This window comes from Meles meles, chromosome 2, assembly GCF_922984935.1.
Source record: "Meles meles chromosome 2, mMelMel3.1 paternal haplotype, whole genome shotgun sequence".
NCBI lineage: Eukaryota > Metazoa > Chordata > Mammalia > Carnivora > Mustelidae > Meles > Meles meles.
Window position 1 is genome coordinate 163,199,612 of NC_060067.1, and position 27,953 is coordinate 163,227,564.

General features: G+C 43.1%; 1 protein-coding gene across 2 annotated transcripts in view; it reads right to left on the reverse strand.

The window, feature by feature from the left end:
• The window catches only part of DOCK5 (dedicator of cytokinesis 5), a 217,889-nt gene that overhangs the window by 68,761 nt on the left and 121,175 nt on the right, over nucleotides 1–27,953 (reverse strand). For both annotated transcript variants that reach the window (XM_045997731.1, XM_045997732.1), the window contains exons 14-22: nucleotides 27,397–27,521; nucleotides 25,168–25,266; nucleotides 23,784–23,856; nucleotides 14,989–15,092; nucleotides 13,848–14,031; nucleotides 7,392–7,489; nucleotides 7,062–7,151; nucleotides 5,268–5,368; nucleotides 3,113–3,247 (exon numbers count right to left, since the gene is read on the reverse strand). In XM_045997731.1, the coding sequence (XP_045853687.1) occupies nucleotides 3,113–3,247; nucleotides 5,268–5,368; nucleotides 7,062–7,151; nucleotides 7,392–7,489; nucleotides 13,848–14,031; nucleotides 14,989–15,092; nucleotides 23,784–23,856; nucleotides 25,168–25,266; nucleotides 27,397–27,521 (1,009 nt within the window). The remainder of the gene's footprint in view (nucleotides 1–3,112; nucleotides 3,248–5,267; nucleotides 5,369–7,061; nucleotides 7,152–7,391; nucleotides 7,490–13,847; nucleotides 14,032–14,988; nucleotides 15,093–23,783; nucleotides 23,857–25,167; nucleotides 25,267–27,396; nucleotides 27,522–27,953) is intronic.

Below are 27,953 nucleotides of genomic sequence, written 5' to 3' on the forward strand. Positions count from 1 at the left end.
GTAAACTGATGTTCACCTGATCTAAGCAATCAGAGAATGTAGATTTCTAGGCTGGCTTTCTCAGATCAGGGTCTTGTTTAACCGGAAACAATTAGAGGGGTAGGGATAACCAGCTCAAGGACCGAGTTTGAAACAGCAACTCCCTTAATTTCAGGGGCTACTTAACCACCCTAATCTTGGCTTTTCTGTTGTTCTCCTCCTATACGATACTGAAAACAATGGTTCAGATACACTGCAACATGGTGAAGGCTGACACGCTAGTGAGTCATTAACGGAATATATTTTTCAATTTCATAAATGAAGATTTCCTTTCTATGGTTCTACAAGGATCTTTATTCCTAGACATCAGGGTTCACTATGCAAACGTCTAGGTAAGGGGATGTTCCCTCAGTGGGACACTCCAGGCCCTAAATGAATTTGTGGAAATTCAACATAGTGCAGAATGAGGAGCTAGCTATTACAGAAGCCTGCCTGAAGAGACAGCGAGACTAAGAGATTGCGTATAAAGCCTGGACTGGGGCGCCTGGATGGCTCAGATGGTTAAGTGTCTGCCTTCAGCTTGGGTCACAGTCCTGGGATCAGGTCCCGCATCGGGCTCCCTGCTCAGCAGAGAGCCTGCCTCTCCTTCTCCCTCTCCTGCTCCCCCGGCTTGTGCTCTTTCACTCTCTCTCTCTCAAATAAATAAAATCTTTTAAAAAATTAAAAATAAAAAAAATAAAGTCTTCATGGCAAACACTTTGCTCTTGCTTCACTAGGCAAGGAGGAAGGGTCATTCACCCAGCTGAACTTTTAAGTCATTAAACATTTTTAAAAACCATAAAAATGTAAAAAATCACTGTGGAGGGGCACCTGGGTGGCTCAGTGGATTAAGCCTCTGCCTTTGGCTCAGGTCATGATCCCAGGGTCCTGGGATCGAGCCCCACATCGGGCTCTCTGCTCAGCGGGAGGCCTGCTTCCTCCTCTCTCTCTGCCTGCCTCTCTGCCTACTTGTGATCTCTGTCTGTCAAAAAATAAATAAAATATTTAAAAAAAAATCACTGTGGAAACTTCAAAAATGCTGAAAGAATAAAAACCCGCTTAAAGCCCTCTTATCTACAGTTTTACTCCTAACTAAAATTTTAGTTCCCAAACCAGTATTTTCAAAATGGGATCAGATGGCACTTATGTCTCATGCTTTAGTTTTATTATTTAAGAACCTATCACAGTTGTCTTTCCTCATTAACATATCCTTTTCCCATTCAACTTGGTTCACACCTGCTGGATTATTTTCCAGTAGATAAATTTTTAGATGGGGTATTACCAGACAAAGGTGGTATTTTCTTTTGCTTTTGGTGGATTTTATTTTGTTTTGGTTTTGCTTTTTATTCAAGGTGCCAAATTTCTGCCCTGAAGAAATTTATATTCCTATCAGCATTAAAATGCAGCAACTTCATCAAAGGATAAAGATTCTTAATCTTTATCAAATGTACAGAAAAAAGATACTGCACGTGTATGGTACTTTGATAGTATGAATTTTAAGATTTTCATTCATTCATTCACTCATTTATTTATTTTAAAGAGAGTGGGAAGCAGGCGCAGACAGAGAGGGAGAAATAGAATCCCAAGCAGGCTCCCCACTGAGCACAGAGCCCCATGCAAGGCTTGATCCCAGGACCCCAAGATTACAACCTGAGCTGAAATCAAGAGTCTGACACTCAACCATCGAGGCATCCAGGCACCCCTGAATATTTCTTAAGAAGTTTAATTTACCATTTGAATTTTTCTCTTATACATTATCTGTTTTTGTTTTCTATTATTTAAGGATGTTTATTATTCTTTTGTTGATTGGGAAGAACCTTTCATTAATAAAGCTAATTAAAGGGACGCCTGGGTGGCTCAGTTGGTTAAGCGTCTGCCTTCAGCTCAGGTCATGATCCTGGAGTACCGGGATCAAGTCCCGCATCAGGCTCCCTGCTCGACAGGGAGTCTGCTTCTCCCTCTGCCCCTCCCCCTTCTCATGCTCTCTCCCTCTCTCTCATTCTTAATCTCTCAAATAAATAAATAAAATCTTAAAAAAAAAAGCTAATTAAAGATCTTGATCTATATTGTACATTGTAAGCTTTTTTAATGTTAATTGTTTGCCTTTAATTTTGTTTATGATTGTTGAAACATAACAAGTTAAAACCAATACAAATGCTCAGGTCTAGACTTGAAATCCTCTTACCTATGGTTTTACCCCTAGGACATGTTAGCATGCTCTCTGTCCTGTCTCCAAACCTGCCTTAGCAACATATTTTCAGTCTGGAAATCCAACTCTTATTGAAAGATAGAGATGACACTGGGTGGGAGCATTCCCAGGGCAGTTACGTCCTCATTCTCTGTCTCTGCTACTTCTTTTTAAAGATTTTAGAGAGAGAGCGAGAGAGAGAGCAAGCGAGGTGGGGTATGGGTAGCAGAAGGAGAAGGAGACAGAGAATCTCAAGCAGGCTCCACATTCAGCATAGAGTCCAGTGAGGGCTGATCTCATGACCCTGAGATCACCCTGAGCCAAAACCAAGAGTCAGACACTTAACTCACTGTGCCACCCAAGTGCCCCATCTCTATTTTTGATGGAGCTGTTATTTTAGAAATTCAAGCTGGGAATTATCATATTTGGCTTAGTTTCAGCAAGTAGCTGAGCATGACGTCAGCAAAGAAACACACACTTGAGGAAACATCTCCCCGATGACAATGGCCACCATTGTCTATCCACCACCAAGAGCTCACGATTCTAGAATTGCACACCTGACATCATCATGAAGTCCCTTGCTGCACTAAATGCAGTCTTGCCATAGGAACCTTGATTCCTAGAGCTGCCATCACCAAACAAGGCTTTCATCAACACAGTAGCCACCTATGTCCCCAAGTCCTCCTGTCATTACTGCCCTAGAAATTCTGCTGCCTCGAAAGGACTCTGGACCAGACTTCTCCAGGGGTTTTAGAATCTACCACCATGTTCAGCCTTGGAGTTCTGAAATTTGGCAGTTCCATGATCCAACTGTGATCATAGTGCTGAACACAAAGCACGCGGATTAAGGGAAAATCCGTAAAGAGAGAACAGACAGCATAAACGTCTTACTGCAGCTACCGTTACCTCAAGTAGAGTACTCTGGATTGGATGATGAATCGAAACAAGTACTTTAGGGCTTTCAAAGCAGCAAAAAGCAATTCTGTCTTGCTGGAGTCATCTGCATTCGCCACATAAAAGTTCAGTACCTTGGAGAGTTTCCTTAAAAGGGTGAGAAAGAAAAATGTCAGTGGGGCAAAATGGTACTCTGAGGTTTGAGGTATGTTATATGAGAAGGGAACTTGGCATACTGAGGAAGCAGAAATCACAACTATAATGATCTATTCTAGAATATGCCCTGAGTAGGGAAACGGACTCCTTTGCGGTTTGGTTTCCTCACCGCAGTCTAAGTTTGGAGCATCCCTAAAGCTTAGAAATAATGGGTGGTTTCTTTCCTTAGCAGGATTTTTAAAAAGAATCAAAAATGAAAGTTGAAGGGATTCAAACCATGAAAACATTTTAATCTCCAGTATGTTATACGCACATTCTCAGAAGTTCCTGGAAGGAAGGGACTGTCTGCCTAACAGTCACCTTGAAAGAGGTCTAATTCCCTTCAATCTGCCTGAACTCTTTGGGAGTCACAGAACGGTGAGGATGAGAAGAGAAGCTCCACCTGACTCTGGCTTGATCTGATGACAGCCATGGTTTCTGGGCATCCCAACACATAACACTGGGCTGGGATGTCAGATTGCGGTGTCTTTCCAGAGTCTAGCCATTTTCTTAACTGTCTGCTGACTTACACTTCTGGGGACACTCATAGCTTGATCTTTGTTTCGGTGACTCTCTGAGTTTTCCTAGTGTTAAGAAAAAATCCACAGCACACACGTCGAACTGATACAGTCTTGTAAAGAAACGCAGATTGCTACTTCCTGGAGTGCTGCACTCGACTCTGTGGAATGAAGATCCATGGAAGTGATCCACTTGGATCCACAATGAAGATCCACGTGCAGCTACTGCCTGCTTGGGAAGTGAGGCTACTGCATGCAAAGAAACCTCTCACGAGTGTATCTGTTGCTTCTCCCAACCCAACGGGCATCACGTCCCCTGTGTTTGTGGGTGATTATGCTATGTTACACCTCTTTTCTGTCACTTAGACTTGTAACATTGTTGGACCTCTCACGCAAATCAAACCATGAACTTCCTTGTTTAGTTCAGAAAGAAGACACGGGACTCTACGATCTGACCTGAAAAGTCAGGTCAGCAGCCAACATGATAGATCAGCCACAGCGGCTGGCATTGACCCGGCATAAGCCGTTGTCAGAAAGATCTCTGCTGACTCTTAATCTTACAAATCTCACGAGGGTTGCCGGGGGGAGGGGGGTAGGGAGAGGGTGGTAGGGTTATGGACATTGGGGAGGGTATGTGCTATGGTGAGTGCTGTGAAGTGTGTAAACCTGGCGATTCACAGATCTGTACCCCTGGGACTAATAATACATTATATGTTTATTAAAGTAATAATAATAATAATGATAAAATAAAGAAAGAAAGATCTCTGCTACATTCCTGCCACTCTTCATCACTTTGCTCTGCACAGTGGCTGGGACACAAGGGGTGGGGATGACAGGCTACACACAATGCCATGGTGAGGTGGGACGCATGCTAGCTGCTTTCCTGAGTCAGAGGCTCATAAACCAAGGACAGAAAGGAGGTTTCCATGACCTGATCATGGAAAAGGCAGAGACCATTCTCCTTTATATAAAAGAAAGAAAAATGGTATCATCTCATATCCTCTAAGTAATAAATGCTACAAAGCACTTGTGATGTACCGCTGAGGACATGACCCCCATTTCTACTAAACTTAGTCTTGCTTAACCCACTGTTTGATCCCCTTGGGGTTTCCTGAGAATCCCTGACACCCAACTCTCCTAAGATCTCGAGTATGATCTTCTGTTCTTGACTGTGCTCTCGATGCCTTTAACTCCTCAACTCTCTGTGTTCTGGATTCTAAAAGACAGAGCTTTATCTCTTCCGGAGCATCCCAGAAGGCAGGACTGACTTGAATGCCCTTCCCAGGGGTGGAACACTTAGCTGGTGCTCTTTCTCCCCCCAGAAGCTTACAACAAGCTTCTGCACTTAGGGGCACCCTTACTCAGCTTATGTCCCTTGCATTTCTTGACAACCCAACCCTGAGAATACAAACCCAACAACCCAGCAGCAGGCAGTCCCCTTGAAACAGACTTACACGTAAGCCAGAGTGGCGCTGAAGTGCTTGTAGATGTAGGTTTCAAGGACAGGATTAAAATGCTGGAACTTGATGTCTCCTATCAGTGAGATAATAAACACCTGCCAAAGGTGAAAAACATAGATAGCAGCATTGTAGGACCCCAGGCATCGATTCTGCTAATAGGCCGGATGTTGGTATCTTGGTGCCTGCTTTTCTTTCTCGACCACTTCTGCAGCATTCCCACTTTACTATTCCAGAGCTGAAGTAAGTAAAGTCGTGGAGTTTCTTTTCATTCAACAGAGAAACTATGATGTGTCAGGCACTGGGCTAAATGCTACGGAGAATCTAAGAGCCGGCCCCTGGCCTCAGGGAGCTCACTGTCTCTAAGAGAGGCCAGTGCACAAGCAAGATGAGTCCGGGAGGAAGACGGGGAGAGGCAGAAGACAAAAGAGAACTCGAATCCAAGGATGCAGCTGATGAATTATTTTGTGACCACACTCTCCTGAGCGCAGCAGGAGTGCCCCCAGTAACTCAACTTTATTAGACTTTTGCCTCTCAATTTCCTCTTCTTCTGGGAATGGTATCCCTATCAGGCACATAATAAAAAACCACCATGTGGCACCTACTGATGACAAAGAATGCAGAAGAAGGACCCCTGGGGTGCCTGCATATATCCACTGCCAGCTGCTCTATCCCAGGAGAATCTGCAGACCCCATCCCACAGAACCTGGAACCATTCTTTTCCATGAATCTGGCTAGGTGAATCTCAGTGGGAGCATTTCCTCTCTTTATCTTGTATCCTTAATGCCTTGACCACTTCTTGAATGTATTAATTTCTCTAAACTGGTGAAACAGCCAACATCCAGGTAAATTCTGCACAGAATTTTAACCCCAACAACGAGAAAACACGCTTGGTTTGGATATATCGGCTTCCTCCACTCACTCCACCACGATTTGTAGCCTTCCAAGATTATTTTTGTTTTTTAAGATTTTATTTGTTTATCTGACATAGAGTGCGAGAGCACAAGCAGAGGGAGCGGCAGAGGGAGGGGGAGAGGTTCCCCGCTGAGCAAGGAGCCTGACGTGGGGCTAGATTGCAGGACCCTGGGATGACTCGAGCTGAAGGCAGAAACCAACTGAGCCACCCAGGCAACCCGCCTTCCAAGACTCTAACATCATCTCTCCCCGTCTGGATCTCAGTTTTTGGAATGGGCTATATGTTGTACAGAATGAGACTGATACTCGTTTCCAATGTGTGAATTCATTGTCCCTTGCATGAACATACAAGCGCACACAACAGAGCCACAATCACCCTCATTAATGGTATCTTCTGGTTTATAACTAGGCAATTTTAAAGTTAAAGTGATTCCTGATTTCTAATGTAATATAATACCTCATTTACCCTAATGAAAAAGAAAGCATATCATGTAACAGAACAATAAAGTCTTTAAACATAAGTCAGTTGTTTCATTTTTTTTTTTTAAGAATTTTTCTTTATTTATTTGACAGACAGATCACAAGTAGGCAGAGAGGCAGGCAGAGAAGGGGAGGGAAGCAGGCTCCCTGCTGAGCAGAGAGCCCAGTGTGGGGCTCGATCCCAGGACCCTGAGATCATGACCTGAGCCAAAGTCAGAGGCTTATCCCACTGAGCCACCCAGACACCCCGTAAGTCAGTTGTTTAACTTCCAAAAACAGAGAGATGTATCCAAGTATTTGTGCAGAAAGGATAATCACTGCAGTCATTTACAACAGCGAAATACTGAACACCACACAGTTGTGAGAATAAATTAGTTAATGTGTTTAACTGCTTACCAGTGCATCAAACACGAGGAAGTCATAGGTTTCATTATCTGACATCTCCATCATTATGTTAAAAAGTGCATCTAGTGTATCTTGCAAAAACTGAACATTAAAAAGAGAGAGAGAGAGGTTATTTCATGCTTTCAGTTTAGTTCCATACTGTGAAAATTCAGAGAAATTAGGTTGCAATAGAATGACTTTAAAAATAGCATTTCTTAAAAACTGGCACTTCTGCTTTCCAATGTAGATAACAAATTTTATATTTCTGACCACTGATTTAATTTGTAATATAGAACTAATGATACTGTGACGGCGTTTCTAACCACGAATACATAAACATACCTTAACAATCTCGCCTCCATCCACCTCCATTAACTTCTTTAAGTTGTGTTTAATGTTCTGGGAGTTGGAACGCCAATTTAACAAGCCCAACAGGTCAACTAGGAAGAATGACCACAAACCATAAAATCAGACATTGATTAGAAGAAGTAATGCACACTATTTCAGGATATAACTACAGAACTCTCTAGAAAAGATAACTGTTCTTAATAATGGATAATTCCTTGTGTGTTTTTTTTTTAATTTATGTCTCCTATCTAGATCAGAAAGAACCTTGCAGTCTTTCAGTCTTCAGAGAAAGAAATTAACCACTAATACATGAGAACATAAAATTGAATTCCTGAATGGAAGTCATATTTCTGAAATGATTACATCATAGCCATATAGATGAAAAGTTGGAAACATTTTTTTAAAAAAAGATTTTATTTATTTATTTGAGAGACAGCAAGTGAGAATGAGCTGGAGTAGGGAGGGGCAGAGGGAGAAGCAGACTCCACACTGAGTGCAGAGCTTGACTCGGAACTGGATCCCCCAACCTGAGATCATGACCTGAGCCAAAATCAAGAATCAGATGCTTAACTGACTGAGCCATACAGACATCCTAAAAACACTCTTAAGGAAACTTCATGTCTTCAATTTGCTGCCCTGCTTAATTCATCCCTTGCCACGATGTGTATCTCAGTGGATAAAAAGGGAAAAGGGAACTTATATACATACACTGATACATTTATTTCTTAAAAGATCTTTTCACTTATTTTAGAGAGAGAGAGAGAGAGAGGGAGGGAGGGAGGGAGAGAGAGAGAGCATGAGCAGAGGGAAAGGAAGACAGAATCTCAAGCAGACTCCACACTGAACACAGAGTCTGACATGGGGCTCCATCTGGACCCTGAGCCGAAACCAAGAGCTGGATGCTTAACCAACTGAGCGACCCAACTGTCCCACACTAATCCATTTAAACTGCATCCACAGTGTAGAGACAGCATTTTTTTCCATTTTTCAGTTGATGAAACTGAGGCTTTTATAAAATTAAATAACTTGCCTTAGGTCACATAACAGCCAGGAATACTATGAATGGGATTTAATTATAGATTTATCTGATTCCCAAAAAAACATGTCCTTGCCACTCTATCACACTGCCTTCTGAGAGTTCTTCAAAGAAACAGACAAGCAAATCCGACAGACTGCTATTTCAATGGAGGAACAGACTCACGGTCCTTGGGGTAAGACTGTGACAGAAATCTCGAGAAGTATTTGGCTTTAAAGTGGAGAATTATGGATCTTTAAGCCACTTATGGTTTTAATCAATGTTGAAAGTGTCACAGTGAAATGTAACCGGCATCTGGGCTGTTACGATTTTGTCATTTTGTGTGGTACATTAAGCTACTATTCCAATTTACAGAGCATTATCTAGTGTAAGTAGCACACATGCTTCCTAATCAATGGACTTGTATAATTCACAGAAGTCATTGAAAACATACACTGTTCCTTAGAATAGCCCATTTGCTTCATGAGTGTTTGCTTTATTGGCTTGTTTTATTAGCTTTAGTCCCTGGGAAACCTCCAAAATCCAGTGCCTAGAGACTCCTCTCTGTCAACAGAATAAAGTCACGATACCACTCACAGAAGGGGGTGAGGCCCCACCCATGGCCTTCCTGCCAGCCCATCGCCCACCATTTTGTTACCCCTCAGCAACCAGAGAGATCAGATCACTACTCCCCAGACTGAGGGATGCTCTGGTAGATCCAGGTCTTTCCATATGGTCTTCCCTTTGTCTGAAATGCCCAGAAATTATTCAACACTATGTATCTGATAAGCTCGTACTTATGTTCAAGACCCACCTCAAATCATTCTGTGCTATTTGTACTCTTTCCTACATATACATACGCATGTACAGAGACAAACATAGCGAATAATAAAGACACACTTGGCATTTCTTTGGCTCTTCCCGCAGACTTGAGCCACTTGAGGGCAGGAACTCTGTTGCATTCATTGTGATACGCCATCATGGCGCCAGGCGCCATGTTTGCTGCAGAATGAATGCTTGGGTGGAAAGGGAACCGGTAGCCCTGAGGGAGCAGGCAGTGTGCCCGACACAGTTCTTGGATTTACTCATTTGTTCAGTTAGAACTTAGTAATAGACCGTGTGCTGGGCTTGTCCACTTCCCATCTCCTACTTCCACCAGAGGCAAGTCAATGGTACAGCTCCATTTGTTACTTCCCTCCACTAGTTGCTGCCTGAGGAAAAGGATTTAGATACTTCACCAGGGTGAAGAGTCACTTGGCAGCTTTAAGCATCTGCAAACAACCCTTCTATCAGCCCAGAGGTTTACACCCTAGAAATATTTGCATGCCACATCACCGCCCGTGTCAGGAATAGAGCTGGCATCTGGTGAATCATAAGGTCCTGGGGCTAGAAAAGTGGAGGCCCCATTAGAGCAAAGTCCCCAGACTTCCTGTGCTCCTAAGACTCATGCAGGTTGAGGCAAGTGTCTCTAGTTAATCGTGTCAGTTTCTACCCAGTATCTCTCCACTTGGGCGGATGCACCACACTGTGTTTGTCCATTCCATGGCTGATAAACACTGGAGTTGTTCGCATTTTTTTCTATTTATCACAAACAATTCTGCCATGAACATTCCCAGGCATCTCCTGGTTTCCAGGTACAGCAGTTTCTCTGGGCAATAAATCTAGAATGGAATTTCTGGATCATCAGGAATGACCATCCAAATGTTATCCAAAGTCCTCTCAATTGACATCCTTCCCCAAACTATTTAAGAATTCGGGATAGTCTGATATGACGATCCCCAAATTTAGGCTAGTGACTACTCTGGGCAAAGGATTAGAGGCCATAACACTTAAAAAAGAAAAATAAAGAAAAACTGTTAAGTTTTGGGGTTACAAATATCTATTTTCAGATCCATGCCCACTACTTATGAACTTAGACAAAGTATTCTGGAACTTTAATTCAACTTTCTGATAGAAACAGGAGAATAATGGCAATGTCGGCATCTTCGTGTGTTAGGGTTTGGAGAGTAAGATAAGATGACTCTGGAAATCGTGTGGCACCAGGCCCCACACCTGCAAGGACCTGAACTCCCTTCTCCCTTTGTTGGAGCCACAAATCTATTCTCAACCTCCAAACGGGCCCAGAAACAAATGGTCCCATGTAAATAGGGCCTGATCTAGTTTTGAAAAAAATTTATAAATGAAGAGTCTACAAGCTCTGTTTGCAACAAAGGCCTGTGGCTTTTAACCTTTAGAATCTGAATAGTCCTTTGTAAGGCTAAGGAGAAATGTCCTTGGTCATGGTCTCTGTGAAAGCACCACCACCCTCCTTATCAGGAAGTGCCCTCGCTGAGTGGAGGGTTTCTTACTGTTCTTCAGCTTCCTCTTTCCCAGAACACATTAAAGTGGTTCCTTATAACTTCCATCCAATTAGAAGAAATCAAATACATGAACCACCCACAATCCTTTTTATCGTTATTTGTCCCTCAGAATGCCCTGTGTCCTCTAATGCTCAGAATGTCCCGCTGTTCCCTTCACTTTTCGCACATCTGTCCTCCCTCCCACCCCCACCCCAGCCCTAAGGATATCACATCTCTCCTCCCTGGTTTCCATGAATTTGCCTCTTTCAGCCTTCTTTGGGGTAGGTTATTGTATGACTTTGGTTTGGTTTGGTCTGGTTTGTATGTTGAGTTTTTTTGAGACCTAACCACTAGGAATGGGATGGACAACAAAGCAGAGAGCAGTTCCACCTGATGGAACTTTCTGGGACGACGGCAACGCTGTTTGTCTAGCCAACACGAAAGCCACCAGCAGCACGAAACCATGGAACCCCGGAAACAAGACTAGAGCAACCATACTTCCCTCTGACACTAACTAAATTTCACAAGCTCCACATGCCTGGTGACCACCACAGGGGACAGCACAGCTTTAGAACATCTAGAAGATGAGTGACGCAGACATCGGCAAATCAAGTGTCTGAGTACTGCCACCTGTCCATGCGCTTCCTGTATTTCTGACTGGAGATAAGAAACAATTCAACATATGGTTATGCTTCATGGAAATTCCTTCTGCTTTCCATTATAAGTTAATTTTAGCTACTTTGGTCACTTGCTTTACTTGAAGTCTAATCTCTGGAAAGGATAATCTATTGGATAAATGCCATCTTTCTTCACTATCCCTTAGAAGTCCCCAAAGCATATTAAGTCTTTGTATTCCCTGCTGCCATACTTACAAAAATACCATTGTAACATTTCAGAGTTAGAGGACTGGAAAGTAACAGAAAGAGCACAGAAAATAAACACTGTTCCAACTTCTGGCATCGTTCCCTTTAGTGTTCTCCTGCGTATATATGACAACGTTGATGGTGATGACGATGGTGGTGGTCGTGGAGGCTAATATCCATAGTTTACAATGGGCGAGACACATGTTTTGCTTTTATTTAATTTACTTCATTTTTTAAGTATACACTAGTATCACTCCCATTTTAAAGATGAGGACAGTGAGTCACAAAGAAGACATGTGGCTTGCCTGAGATGCAACAGCTAGGGGCAGGGCTGGGACTTGAACCCAGGAAATTGGCTCCAAATCATCAGCACATACCTAGACAAAATTAGGATTATACCCCACCTAGGGCTCAAGTTTTCACATCTTTGGTTACATTTGACAGATATTTGGCAGCTGCACACATGTCATTTAATTACATGATCATGTCCCCAATTATTGGACATTTGGATTATTTCCACTATTCCCCTATGAGTAATATGAGTAATATGGAGACATCTTCATACGTGAATGTCTGTGCTCATCTTTCATTGTTTACTTACGTTTCATTTCTAGGGGTGAGATGACTGGCTCGGCTCAAAGGGTCTGAATACATTCAAAACCTTTGATACACCTTCTAAGTCATCTTCTGTCAATACTGTATCACTTAACCCGGTACCTGCAGTTTCTTACATTGGCTTTTTCCCTCAGAAGGATTAGGTCACTGATAGAGTTCGTTATGTTGTCTATGAAGCTCAGAATGTTTTCTGGCTATATTTTTGTTTTTCTCTTAATAGACTTTATTTTTCTGGGAGCAGTTTTAGGTTAACTGAAAAATGAAGCACAAAGCACAGAGAGCTCCCCATGCACCCAGCTCCCCTACTATTAACATCTTGTATTAGTGTAGTACATCTTGGAACGGATGACCTAATATTAATAACGTTCATGAACTGAAGTCCACAGTTTATGTTAGGGTTTATTCTGTGTAGCTCATTCTGTAGCTTTTGACAAATGCGTAATGACGTGTATCCACGGATCCATTGTGGTTCCGTGCAGTGTAGCTTTGCTGCCCTAGAAATCCCCTGTGTTCTGCCTACTCATCCCTCCTCCTCCCTCTAAGGCCTTTGCAACCATGAAACTTTTCACTGTCTCCACAGCTTGGCCTTGTTTCTGGCTTAATTCTTGGTGAGTGTGTTTGTACTTCTCGCATATATATCAGCTCTGTACTTCACTCTGTTGAGTCTGGCCCCTTGTCCAAGTTGAAATACTATCCATGTTCTCTAGCCAACCATGATTCATCAAAACAAACAATACTGACCCCTTTTAAAGATCAACCAACATCTGATCCCTGAGTGTACCTCTTCTGTCTAAACTGTTTTGTCTATCCCTTAGCACTTCCGTAAGGCAGAGTCCCAGCCGTGTTCCTCACCCAAATCTCCTAAAAGGCCAAAGTGACTAATCCTCTATCCATCATAGGGGCTATAGGATTTCTAAGGCAAGTTCCCAGAGTTCCTTATTCTTGGCTCACTATGTTCAGCAGGACCCCTTACCCGTAAGTTAACTGAATGAAAAGCTGTTATTGGATATCAAATGCCATTATATATACAGGAGAAGTTAAAATTGATACCAGAGATTTTAAGAAGGAACAAAGTGAGGCCCATCTGAACCATTCAGCTGATTTTATGAAAAGCCCTCAACTGCTTGGGAAAAAAAAGGGAAAGAGGAGGCTCAGGGGGGAGGGGACAGATGGAATTCTAACAGGAAACCCTTCCGGCTCTTGGCCACACCTGTTTGGGCAAGAGATGGGTTCTTTTTCTCTATCAGTATCCTCCCCCTAATTACCAACATCTGTTGTTTCCTATTTTATTACAGAGTACATTATCAGAGCTCTTTGCTGCCGTGAAGGAAGGAAACATAGGACTCAAAAAAGTTTTCAGCCTCTGCTCATGAATTACATTTACAGGTTGTATGATCTTAAGCAATACAAACTACTTTTCATCCTATTTGGAAGATAGGCAAGATAACCTCAGACTGAGCGTGAGCTTTGCGACCAGTGGCACCCAGAATATCACACGAAGGGCAGGGAGTAGAATCCGAAGTGCCCAGCATCCGGCCTCGAAAGACACCCAGCCCCGCTGGGTCCAACAAAGGAGCCCAGGTGCACCAAAGAGAAAACCCAGTGTGGGGTCACCTACCATTCTGGGTGAGTTTTGTGGAGCAAATGAGGGTGGCGATCTGAAAGCTGTCTTTTGTGCTGTCCTTGCTCGGGGTAAAGTTGGCCAGGGTTTTGGATGCTTGGAGCTCCTTTTCTTCCATCTCGACCTTGGTTCCCGGCAGGGTCAGATAGAATTTAGCATCTTCCATTTTCTTGTTGTCACCCTGAAAAGGAAGTGGGTGAGGGACACCAAATGATGGGCAAATAACAGTAGTTTCTATCATGAGCACATGATCCAGGGCAAAAAACACGGTTTTATCAAATTACACTTATGTTCCTTCCAACTCTAAGACACTGTGATATTTCTCCAGGGCTGGAGCCCAGAATAATTTCAACACTGAATAAAAATGGAAAAAGTTGTGAACTACTAACTGAGAAATCCTAGATCTCTGCAATCAATCAATCAATCCATATGAAGGACCAAGGTTCGATTTCATTTTCTTGAACCTATAAATGGTCAGAATGATGTGTCATTGGGTTGAGGGGATGACTGGATCCATTGGGAGGGAACAGCTTGCCACATCTTCCAAAACAGCAGGAGCTGTTAAACAGAAGACCCACACCAAGTAGATGCAACTCAAAGAAGCTACCAGTTCTGTGATATTGTTAGATAAAAAGACCTTCCTGGGTCTTACTTTCCACTCAAAAAATCTCAGAAGATAATTTCGTAGCAGTTAAAGAGTGAGGACCGAACAGCTGGGGAAGGAAGCGAGGGCCCCTAAGCAGAGAAATGGTGCCCGGCTCTGGGCAATATGAAAACCACATCCTACCACACCCACCACACCCCCCACCAGGCCCAACGGTGCTACACTCTCTGTCCCATGCAGGACGGTGCAGAGGAGAGGCAAGGGGGCAGCCCTCGACCACAGAACTCCGCTGCAGGTAATAGAGATGCTCTTCAGAGGCCTCGACATTTATACAACTCATTCCTCATACCAAGGGGATGGGAGACCCTGCAGCTGGAGCCCTCTGGCTCTCTAGACTTAAGGGGCCAACACTTAGGGCTCCAGGGAAGTGTCTGATGTTTATCCACGTAATTCTGACTGGAGCCTCGAGAACCCATCTCGGAGGGAGTAAATATATCCCAAGCCATTTTCCGAGCCTCGTTCTGTGAGCAGCACCTTATAAACCACCAGATCATGCCTCCCATCCTGCAGAGTGGTACCGTCCGGATTCATCAGTTTCACGAAGGCCACGCCAAAGGCACGCTCTGATTTATCTCTGGCTGAAAAGACAGAAAACAGGTCTGAGCGGTGCGGAACGGCAGCAGGAAGCGCTGGCTGTGACGGACAATTTCTCATTTCGCTCCAGGCTGTGAGACTGGGTCACGCTCTCATCAACACCATTCAGCAAGCTACAATAAGCCACGTGTACTGCGCACACCACAGGCCCCTCAAAGGAAATATTCCCCACACTGAAATCTTCTAGTACCTTCGTGTTATGTTCTTCTTTCTACATTTGCAAATGAGTGAGACCAGCAACTACCCCCTCACCCAAATCAGAAATGTGGACGCTGACACTGCCTTCCCCCCACCGTGTTAACTCCATGTACTGAAGACCTCCGAAACCTCTGTCTTTCCTCTCCCTCCATTCGGTTCCTAACCTGGTTCCATTCAAGTCTCCCCTGGGTTTCTAGAGGATCTTTCCAAGCAGTCCTTGTCTCCACACTGTAGCCAGAGAGAGATTACCAAAAGCAGATCTAATCAGTCCACCAAACACCTTCAGGAGATACATTTCTGCTGCCTAAAGGTAGACTCAGCGAAGTATTAATTATATTCCCAGGTTTATTATGCTGTCTCTTCCTTCCAAGAGAGTACCCCACGTGCCAGGAGGGTCCGGCCTCCCCCAGGAAGCAGAGCACCTTCCTCTGGATCTTTAGGTGTTGGCTTTTGAGCTCACTGTCCCCCAACTAGGTGTTGATGCCGGGGGCAACCTGTGGCCTGTTCTCATCACACACACAGCTCTGAGGTCAGCTGTACCTCACGTGCCCCTAGATCGGCTGAGGAGTAAACCACTGTAGGATTACATTACAATTTATTTATCCATTGTCCTGCTGGTGGCCGTTAGGCTATATTCAATGTGGGGATATTATGAATAAAGCTGTTATAAACATACACCAAACCACAACCACCACCACGAGCACCCATAACATCTTTTAAGGGCTCCTCCATAACCTCATTCAAATGAACCTTCATCATTCATGATGTGGCTCTAGTCTGCCTGGATTCAGACCGCTGAAGTGTCAGTCTGGGCTCTGTCACTCCCCAGCTCCACGACCCCAGGCAAGGATCTCATTTCTCTGGGCTCAGTTTCCGTTTTGTATAAATGTGGATAAAAGCATTATGTATCTTATCAGGTGACTGTGGACACTACACAGCGTATAAGTAGAGATTCTTTTAGTGTCTCCTCCAAACTAAGGGCCTGTTAATGCTATTTCTGTAGAACCCGAGGAAATTGCTGATATTTGCCTATTTGATGCTGACCCCCAAAAACGACCATTTCGTGGCGTTCAACCTAACATTATGACTGCTCCCACTGCTCTCACTTCAGCCCTACTGCATTCACCTTGTGGGTTTTTTTTTTTTCCCTTTTTATTAATTTTTTCAGCGTAACAGTATTCATTCTTTTTGCACAACACCCAGTGCTCCATGCAAAACGTGCCCTCCCCATCACCCACCACCTGTTCCCCCAACCTCCCACCCCTGACCCTTCAAAACCCTCAGGTTGTTTTTCAGAGTCCATAGTCTCTTATGGTTCGCCTCCCCTCCCCAATGTCCATAGCCCACTCCCCCTCTCCCAATCCCACCTCCCCCCAGCAACCCCCAGTTTGTTTTGTGAGATTAAGAGTCATTTATGGTTTGTCTCCCTCCCAATCCCATCTTGTTTCATTTATTCTTCTCCTATCCCCCTACCCCCCCATGTTGCTTCTCCATGTCCTCATATCAGGGAGATCATATGATAGTTGTCTTTCTCCGATTGACTTATTTCACTAAGCATGATACGCTCTAGTTCCATCCACGTCATCGCAAATGGCAAGATTTCATTTCTTTTGATGGCTGCATAGTATTCCATTGTGTATATATACCACATCTTCTTGATCCATTCATCTGTTGATGGACATCTAGGTTCTTTCCATAGTCTGGCTATTGTAGACATTGCTGCTATAAACATTCGGGTACACGTGCCCCTTCGGATCACTATGTTTGTATCTTTAGGGTAAATACCCAGTAGTGCAATTGCTGGGTCATAGGGTAGTTCTATTTTCAACATTTTGAGGAACCTCCATGCTGTTTTCCAGAGTGGTTGCACCAGCTTGCATTCCCACCAACAGTGGAGGAGGGTTCCCCTTTCTCCACATCCTCTCCAGCATCTGTCATTTCCTGACTTGTTAATTTTAGCCATTCTGACTGGTGTGAGGTGATATCTCATTGTGGTTTTGATTTGTATTTCCCTGATGCCGAGTGACGTGGAGCACTTTTTCATGTGTCTGTTGGCCATCTGGATGTCTTCTTTGCAGAAATGTCTGTTCATGTCCTCTGCCCATTTCTTGATTGGATTGTTTGTTCTTTGGGTGTTGAGTTTGCTAAGTTCCTTATAGATTTTGGATACTAGCCCTTTATCTGATATGTCGTTTGCAAATATCTTCTCCCATTCTGTCAGCTGTCTTTTGGTTTTGTTAACTGTTTCCTTTGCTGTGCAAAAGCTTTTGATCTTGATGAAATCCCAATAGTTCATTTTCGCCCTTGCTTCCCTTGCCTTTGCCGTTGTTCCTAGGAAGATGTTGCTGCGGCTGAGGTCGAAGAGGTTGCTGCCTGCGTTCTCCTCAAGGATTTTGATGGATTCCTTTCTCACATTGAGGTCCTTCATCCATTTGGAGTCTATTTTCGTGTGTGGTGTAAGGAAGTGGTCCAATTTCATTTTTCTGCATGTGGCTGTCCAATTTTCCCAGCACCATTTATTGAAGAGGCTGTCTTTTTTCCATTGGACATTCTTTCCTGCTTTGTCGAAGATTAGTTGACCATAGAGTTGAGGGTCGATTTCTGGGCTCTCTATTCTGTTCCACTGGTCTATGTGTCTGTTTTTGTGCCAGTACCATGCTGTCTTGATGATGACAGCTTTGTAATAGAGCTTGAAGTCCGGAATTGTGATGCCACCAACTTTGGCTTTGTTCTTCAATATTCCTTTGGCTATTCGAGGTCTTTTCTGGTTCCATATAAATTTTAGGATTATTTGTTCCATTTCTTTGAAAAAAATGGGTGGTATTTTGATAGGGATTGCATTAAATGTGTAGATTGCTTTAGGTAGCATAGACATTTTCACAATATTTATTCTTCCAATCCAGGAGCATGGAACATTTTTCCATTTCTTTGTGTCTTCCTCAATTTCTTTCATGAGTACTTTATAGTTTTCTGCATATAGATTCTTAGCCTCTTTGGTTAGGTTTATTCCTAGGTATCTTATAGTTTTGGGTACAATTGTGAATGGGATTGACTCCTTAATTTCTCTTTCTTCAGTCTTGTTGTTGGTGTACAGAAATGCAACTGATTTCTGTGCATTGATTTTATATCCTGACACTTTACTGAATTCCTGTACAAGTTCTAGCAGTTTTGGAGTGGAGTCTTTGGGTTTTCCACATATAGTATCATATCATCTGCGAAGAGTGATAGTTTGACTTCTTCTTTACCAATTTGGATGCCTTTAATTTCTTTTTGTTGTCTGATTGCTGAGGCTAGGACTTCTAATACTATGTTGAATAGCAGTGGTGATAATGGACATCCCTGCCGTGTTCCTGACCTTAATGGAAAAGCTTTCAGTTTTTCTCCATTGAGAATGATATTTGCGGTGGGTTTTTCATAGATGGCTTTGATAATATTGAGGTATGTGCCCTCTATCCCTACACTTTGAAGAGTTTTGATCAGGAAGGGATGCTGTACTTTGTCAAATGCTTTTTCAGCATCTATTGAGAGTATCATATGGTTCTTGTTCTTTCTTTTATTAATGTGTTCTATCACATTGATTGATTTGCGGATGTTGAACCAACCCTGCAGCCCTGGAATAAATCCCACTTGATCGTGGTGAATAATCCTTTTAATGTACTGTTGAATCCTATTGGCTAGTATTTTGGCGAGAATTTTTGCGTCTGTGTTCATCAAGGATATTGGTCTGTAGTTCTCTTTTTTGGTGGGATCCTTGTCTGGTTTTGGGATGAAGGTGATGCTGGCCTCATAGAATGAGTTTGGAAGTTTTCCTTCCATTTCTATTTTTTGGAACAGTTTCAGGAGAATAGGAATGAGTTCTTCTTTAAATGTTTGGTAGAATTCCCCTGGGAAGCCGTCTGGCCCTGGGCTTTTGTTTGTTTGGAGATTTTTGATGACTGTTTCAATCTCCTTACTGGTTATGGGCCTGTTCAGGTTTTCTATTTCTTCCTGGTTCAGTTGTGGTAGTTTATATGTCTCTAGGAATGCATCCATTTCTTCCAGATTGGCCAATTTGTTGGCGTAGAGTTGCTCATAGTATGTTCTTATAATTGTCTGTATTTCTTTGGTGTTAGTTGTGATCTCTCCTCTTTCATTCATGATTTTATTGATTTGGGTCCTTTCTCTTTTCTTTTTGATGAGTCTGGCCAGGGGTTTATCAATCCTATTGATTCTTTCAAAGAACCAGCTCCTAGTTTCATTGATTTTTTCTATTGTTTTTTTGGTTTCTATTTCATTGATTTCTGCTCTGATCTTTATGATTCCTCTTCTCCTGCTGGGTTTAGGGTTTCTTTCTTGTTCTTTCTCCAGCTCCTTTACGCGTAGGGTTAGGTTGTGTACTTGAGACCTTTCTTGTTTCTTGAGAAAGGCTTGTACCGCTATATATTTTCCTCTCAGGACTGCCTTTGCTGTGTCCCACAGATTTTGAACTGTTGTGTTTTCATTATCATTTGTTTCCATGAATTTTTTCAATTCTTCTTTAATTTCCTGGTTGACCCATTCATTCTTTAGAAGGATGCTGTTTAGTCTCCATGTATTTGGGTTCTTTCCAGCTTTCGTCTTGTGATTGAGTTCTAGCTTCAGAGCATTGTGGTCTGAAAATATGCAGGGAATAATCCTAATCTTTTGATACCGGTTGAGACCTGATTTGTGACCCAGGATGTGATCTATTCTGGAGAAGGTTCCATGTGCACTAGAGAAGAATGTGTATTCTGTTGCTTTGGGATGAAATGTTCTGAATATATCTGTGATGTCCATCTGGTCCAGTGTGTCATTTAAGGCCTTTATTTCCTTGTTGATCTTTTGCTTGGATGATCTGTCCATTTCAGTGAGGGGAGTGTTAAAGTCCCCTACTATTATTGTATTATTATTGATGTGTTTCTTTGATTTTGTTATTAATTGGTTGATATAGTTGGCTGCTCCCGCGTTAGGGGCATAGATATTTAAAATTGTTAGATCTTCTTGTTGGACAGACCCTTTGAGTAGGATATAGTGTCCTTCCTCATCTCTTATTGTAGTCTTTGGCTTAAAATCTAATTGATCTGATATAAGGATTGCCATCCCAGCTTTCTTCTGATGCCCATTAGCATGGTAAATTGTTTTCCACCCCCTCACTTTAAATCTGGAGGTGTCTTCGCGTCTAAAATGAGTTTCTTGTAGGCAACATACTGATGGGTTTTGTTTTTTTATCCATTCTGATACCCTGTGTCTTTTGATTGGGGCATTTAGCCCATTAACATTCAGGGTAACTATTGAGAGATATGAATTTAGTGCCATTAGTAGCCTGTAAGGTGACTGTTACTGTATATTGTCTCTGTACCTTTCTGATCTACTACTTTTAGGCTCTCTCTTTGCTTAGAGGACCCCTTTCAATATTTCCTGGAGAGCTGGTTTGGTGTTTGCAAATTCTTTCAGTTTTTGTTTGTCCTGGAAGCTTTTTATCTCTCCTTCTATTTTCAATGATAGCCTAGCTGGATAGAGTATTCTTGGCTGCATGTTTTTCTCGTTGAGTGCTCTGAATATATCATGCCAGCTCTTTCTGGCCTGCCAGGTCTCTGTGGATAAGTCTGCCGCCAATCTAATATTTTTACCATTGTATGTTACTGATTTCTTTTCTCGGGCTGCTTTCAGGATTTTCTCTTTGTCACTAAGACTTGTAAATTTTACTATTAGGTGACGGGGTGTGGACCTATTCTTGTTGACTTTGAGGGGGGTTCTCTGCATCTCCTGGATTTTAATGCTTGTTCCCTTTGCCATATTAGGGAAATTCTCTCCAATAGACCCTCTGCTCCCCTCTCTGTTTCTTCTTCTTCTGGAATCCCAATTATTCTAATGTTGTTTCATCTTATGGTGTCACTTATCTCTCGAATTCTCCCCTCATGGTCCAGTAGCTGTTTGTCCCTCTTTTGCTCGGCTTCCTTATTTTCTGTCATTTGGTCTTCTATATCACTAATTCTTTCTTCTGCCTCATTGATCCTAGCAGTGAGAGCCTCCATTTTTGATTGCACCTCATTAATAGCTTTTTTGATTTCAACTTGGTTAGACTTTAGTTCTTTAATTTCTCCAGAAAGGGCTTTAATATCTCCAGAGAGGGTTTCTCTAATATCTTCCATGCCTTTTTCGAGCCCGGCTAGAATGTTCAGAATCGTCATTCTGAACTCTTGATCTGACATAGTACCAATGTCTGTGTTGATTAGGTCCCTAGCCTTCGGTACTGTCTCTTGTTCTTTTGTTTGTGGTGATTTTTTCCGCCTTGTCATTTTGTCCAGATAAGAGGATATGAAGGAGCAAATAAACTACTAATAGGGTGGCAAAGACCCCGGAAAAATGCGCTGTAACCAAATCAGAAGAGAGCCCAAATTGTGGGGGGGGGGGGGGGGGGGGGGGGGGGAAGGGGATAAAAAACAGGTTCTGAAAAAAAAAGAAAAAAAAAAAAGAAAAAAATTTAAAAAATAAAACAAATAAAAAAAATATAAAAAAGAAAGAAAAATATATATATTTAGATGAACTAGTCAAAAAACGTTAAAAAAGAAAAGGGTAAAAGTTTTTAAAAAAATTTAGCAGAAGAAGAAAAAAAAAAAGAAAAAAAAATTGAAAAAAGAAAAAAAATAAAAAATTGAAAAAAGAAAAAAAAATTGAAGTAGCCGCAAGACTAAAGAATCATGGGGAGAAAGCCATGAGTTCCATGCTTTGCTTTCTCCTCCTCTGGAATTGCTCTGCTGTCTTAGGAATTGAATCTGCTTTCTCCTTGATAGATGAACTTCGTCCTGGCTGGATATTTTGTTGATCTTCTGGGGGAGGGGCCTGTTGTAGTGACTCTCAAGTGTCTTTGCCCGAGGCGGGATTGCACCGCCCTTACCGGCGGCCGGACTAAGTAATCGGCTCGGGTTCGCTTTTGGGAGCTTCTGTTCCCTGAACGCTTTCCGTAGAGTTCCGGAGGACGGGAATGAAAATGGCGGCCTCCCAGTCTCCGGCCCGGAGGAGCCGAGAGCCTGGGGCCCCACTCCTCAGTGCGCCCCCAGAGGACAGCACCCAATCACTCCCGTATCCCCAGCCTCTAGCCGCGCTCCGAGCTCACCCAGCCCGCGACCAGTTCAAGGTAACCCCGAGCTGAGAGTTCAGTCCTCGGCTCTGTCTTTGCAGCCGGTTTCTCCGTTCTAATACCTGCGAGCTCTCCGACACTCTGACACCCCCGATCCTTCTGTGACCTTGTGGGGCCTGGGGCCACGCTGGCCCCGCGTGGGCTTCACCCCGGTTTAGCCCCTGGAGCAATGTCCCTCAGTGGAACAGACTTTTAAAAGTCCTGATTTTGTGCTCCGTTCCTCCGCCGCTTGCCGGGAGCCGGCCCCTCCCCCCGCGGTCTACCTTCCCGTCGTTTTAGATTCACTTCTCCGCCAGTCCTACCTTTCAGAAAGTGGTTGATTTTCTGTTTCTAGAGTTGCTGTTCTTCTTCTCTTCGCTCTCCCGTTGGATTTGTAGGTGTTTGCTATGTTTAGATAAGCTATCGAGCTGATCTCCTGTTACCTGATGTAGTCTCAGCCTGCTACTTCTCCGCCATCTTGACTCCTCCCCCCCACCTTGTGGGTTTTGAACACATTTCCCAACCACCACTCTTCCCTGGGCTGACCTCGGTTCCTTCTACACCAGCAAGTCTCAGTTAGAATGTTGCGATCAAGCATGGATGACAGGGTGGGACGCTGTGCTACGTGGCCCCTTACAGCTCTTTGCTGCGGTGGCACCAACCACACTGCTCTGACCTCAGTTGCCTTTTCCCTTGCTCATCTTCTTAACCAGAGCAGCAGAGACTTCAGAGCACTACCCGTGTCCTAGCCTGTGAAACCCTCATAGGGCACCGTTTATCATACAGAACCTTAACATTCACAGAACACATTTTGGGGAAATCCTTGTTAAAAAAATTTTTTTTATTGAAATTCAACTTAGTTAACATAAATGTATTATTAGTTTCAGACACAGAGTTTAGTGATTCACTGGTCGCATATAACACCCAGTGGTCATTACATCACGTGCCTCCTTAATGCCCATCCCCCCACCCTTCTCTAGCAACCCTCACTTTGTTCCCTAGTTAGGAGTCTCGTATGGTCTGCCCTCCTCTCTGTTTTTATCTTATTTTATTTTTCCTTCCCTTCCCCTATGTTCGTCTGTTTTGTTCCTGTAATTCCACATGTGAGTGATAGCATATGGTCTTTGTCTTTCTGATTTCCTTAGCACCACATGAATCCTGAAGTAATGATGTGAAGGACCTCGTTTCCAAGTATTTTGCTTTCCAGATCCATGAATGTACTGACAAGCAAGAGTAAATATATATATATATTTTATTTTTTTATAATTTGTTATTTTATATATATATATATATATATATATATATTTTTTTTTTTTTTTTTTTTTTAACAGAAATATGTTGCCAACCTTCTAGTACTTACATTCCTGAGATGACCTGTGCCGGAAGGTAAATCGTATATGGCAGCGAGTAACCTCCTCTATAGCAATGGAAACCTGCACAGTGATAAGAAACTTACAGTTGGTATTTCCACAGCACGTTGCACTCTTAGCTCATCTGATAGAGCTGGTTCATTTTCAGTATCTTATTAAAGCACTAATTTCTACACAGTGAGATTGAGAGTAAAGTTCCATTCAAAACAGATGGAGTTATTTCCAAAACCTAAAGAATCTCAAGAGAAATTATCTCTGCCATTTATCAGGGATTCTGTGGATGGAGATATTACAAGTTTCCAGTAGTTTCTCAAGCATGAAAGAGGAAAGATTTCAGAGGAGAAAGACCAGGACTGTGGAGTCTATCTACGCAGAAGCTTCCAGACTGCAAGGTGTATTATATGTTTATTGATATGGTAATAATGAAGGTCCATACCCAGAAGGAAAAGACAGAATATTGGGGAGAAGGAAGCTTTCTGCTATTCACATACAGAGGGAACAAGGAAAACAGAAGTTCATGGCAATAAAGGGCAGAGAATTTGTGGCCAATAGTTAAATAAATTATAGCATGATCATATAATGGAATATTACCCAAGTACCTAGAAACCCATTTCCAAAGAACCCTTAATGCCTTGAGATAAGTAGTTTTAAAAAGCACAATATACATCTGTTATAAACACCACATTCCAAAACATATGAAGCATACAAAGTTGTGGAAAATAATCATTCTGCATTGAGATACTAGCACAATTTTTTTTTTTTTTTTTTTTAGTTTTCTAGGGAGAGCTCATAAGACTTTGACAATTTGACTATGACAATCTGGGATTCAGAAGTGGGCTCCAATTTAGGTTTGGACACTAAGCAGTTACAGGATCTTGGAAAAATCACCTGACATTTTTGAGCCTTCATTACCTAATCAGAAAGGGCATTACGACAGTTTTAGCCACAGGGTACTGAGCGACTCACAAGGCATAGCTTATCTAAAAAGCACCTAGGAATTTGTAATACACATATTTAAATTGAAAAGAGGCCCAGAAAACTTGGGCAGAGGCCAGGTAGGAAAAAATGTTAGGCAACTGCTCACCGAGTATGAAAATTTCCATTTGGTTTTGGATCGTCTTGGCAGCCTATTACATCATTACGACTATCAGCGTCTCTAGTCAAATTTCTACACATTTATCAATGAGAACGTTATTTAAGAACTCTGAGTTAAAGATAAATACTCTCATGCAGAATCGCATCAATTCATTTCTTATAGGACCCCGCACCAACCCCACTCTATCTACAGGATAAAGAAGGAATGATTTGTGCGTAGAAAAGAAGAAAGGAATCCACATGAGGTTTGACATATGAAGGACGAATGGCGTATCTCACCTTGACAGTCTCATACCAACAGGGCTGCTTGACTTGGTAATAGACTACTGATTTGTACTCTGAAATGCCTTCATATCCAGCACCAGGATGAATTGCTTTCTTTGGATGAGAGAAAAGTTAAAAGATGATTTTTTTACTGCTTTTTATTTTAATTCCAATAGAGTGGACATACAGTGTTGTATTAGTTTCCAGTGTATAATACAGAGATTTGACAATTACATTACTCAACGCTCATCACAGGTGTGCTCAGAAGCCTCATCCCCTATTTCACCCATCCCCCCACCCACCCTGTCTGGTGGCCGTCTGTTCTCTATGGTTAAGCATCGGTTTCTTAGTTTGTCTCTCTGTTTTCTTCCCCTTTGCTTGTTTGTTTTGTTTCTTAAATTCCACACATGAGTGAAGTCATAATATTTGTGTTTCTCTGAGTGACTTATTTCGCTTAACATAATACTCTCTAGCTCTGCCCAGGTTGTTGCAAATAGCAAGATTTCATTTTTGATGGCTGGGTAATAACCCATTGTGTGTATATACCCATCTTCTTTATCCACTCCTCAGCTGATGGACACTGGGCTGTTTCCATAACTTGTCTGTTATAGATAACACTGCGGTAAACACAGGGGTGCATGTATCCCTCGGAGTTAGTGTTTCTGTCTTTTGGGAGTAGATACTAAAAGGGAATAACTTCATCAAGAAAAGTAAGAGCCCTCCGCCCTCCACGCGGCCAGTGTGTGCCCCACAGTGGCACACAGCAGCCAATCGCACTTGGATGCTGAAGAGCAGGGGGAAGAATGAGTTTCCACTCCTTTGTTTGAGGGTGTCAGTACAGAACTGCGGTAGTCACTAAGGGACCCAGCATCACCCTAACACTCCCGTGCCGTAAACTTCATTCTCTCTTCCATCTGCAGACAGACATTCTCCTTCTTTCCTCTTTCTTCCTCTCTCAGGGAGTAGAGGGCAGGTGCGGGCGACCGGGAGCCGTGGCACACGTGCAGACGCACTGCTGTCGGAGGTCCAGTCTGCGCTCTGCTTTAAGGACCTGGTGTACAGGTCTAGCATGTTCACTAAAACTCAGGGCTTGTCTTCCCCTGGTAATGAGCCACTTACTTCAGTGAACTCACGGGGCTCAAGGGCTCTATCAGTAGCACGAAGAAGTCACCCCCCTACCAGGGCCCACCACATCGCTTGCCCCCCCGAACACAGATTATGACTTCATTCAGTCCACTGTTGCCTTCAAAGGTGATCATGCCCATGGGGAAGGAAGGGGGTGCGCCCTCTGCCATGCCCTCACGGACTCTGGTGAGCCGGCACTCAGAGAGCTTGGGTCTTCAGTGCCACAGAAGGTAACTAGTGGTAACTACGGCTCATACGGGGGGAGCTGGATCTCAGCTGAGACAATGAGAGCCTCCGTGATTTCAGAATCAACAAGCACTATTTCTCTGTCTGGACAGAAGACTGCCATGGGTGGAGGAACTCCAGACTGAAAGCCAGGATACCTGGATCTAGTCTTACCTCCTCCACAACCTTCTGCATTTCTGTGAGAAAACAGCTTACCACTTTTGGGGTGCAGTTTCCTGATTACTAAAACAAAACCTAAAGACCAGGGGGAGTTGATGTGACCCAAGAGCCCTACCAGTTTAACAGCTCTCAACAGGCGGTGTCTCCTCTAGTTCTCTGGCTTGGTACCCGCAATGCCTTCTGGGCACCCGGACCACCGCACCCCAGCCCCACAGGGACCTACCAGGCTTGAAAGTGGCCAAATAACTTGCAAATGACATAGAACTTCTGGATCAGAAGCATACACATGAAATCACTAGGGGCTGGAAATACTTCTTAGAACAGGAGAAATAATGAAAATAAGAGTCTATAGTCGGTTAAGTGGCTGCCTTTGGCTCTGGTCATGATCCCGGGGTCCTGAGATCAGGCCCCACATCGGGCTCTCTGCTAATCAGGGAGCCTGCTTCTCCCTCTCCCTTTGCTACTCCCCCTGCTTGTGCTCTCTCTCAAATAAATAAAATCTTTTTAAAAAATTTTAAATTTTGAAAATAAGAGTCTAAATGGGTTCCTTAGTAAACTTGGTAATTGCTAATCACAAATTTAACAGGTTTCATCCCTTTTCCTTATGAAGAAAGCAAACGCACACTAACATGGAGAGCAAGTCACCTCAGACTAAAGTCCCCTGTTGGAAAGACTTGTGTGATGGCAGCAGGACTTCTAGGTGGTCCCACCTACCTCCAAGAGCTTGCCCTCCTCATCGTACACAGACATGGTCACTTCCACGTTCTTTGGCGTCTTCTTTTTCCCTTTGTCAAACTCCCCGTGGATTAGGGTGACATAAATATCATTCCTCACGTCGCCTGCAAAAGGACAACCCATCCTGTGAGCAGTACTAAGAGAATCATTTTGAATTTTGAGGATGTAATAAGGTATAACATGTACATAAAATATGAAATGCTCTGACTTGGGGCACCTGGTTGGCTAAGTCGGTTAAGCATCTGCCTTAGGTTCAGGTCATGATCTCGGGGTCCTGGGATCGAGGCCCACATCAGGCTCCCTGCTCTGCGAGGTGTCTGCTTCTTCCTCTGGCCCTCCCCCTACCACCCGTACTCTCTCTTTCACTCACTCTCTCTCTCAGATAAATAAATAAGAACTTAACAACAACGAAAGAAATGCTCTGACTTTACAGGGAGCTATTCATAGAGCAGAAGTGCTTGTATGTATTGTCCTCTTCAGCTTCCCGCACCCTATCTTTCCATATATACCAAAGGGTCCCTAAAATGTAGTGTTTA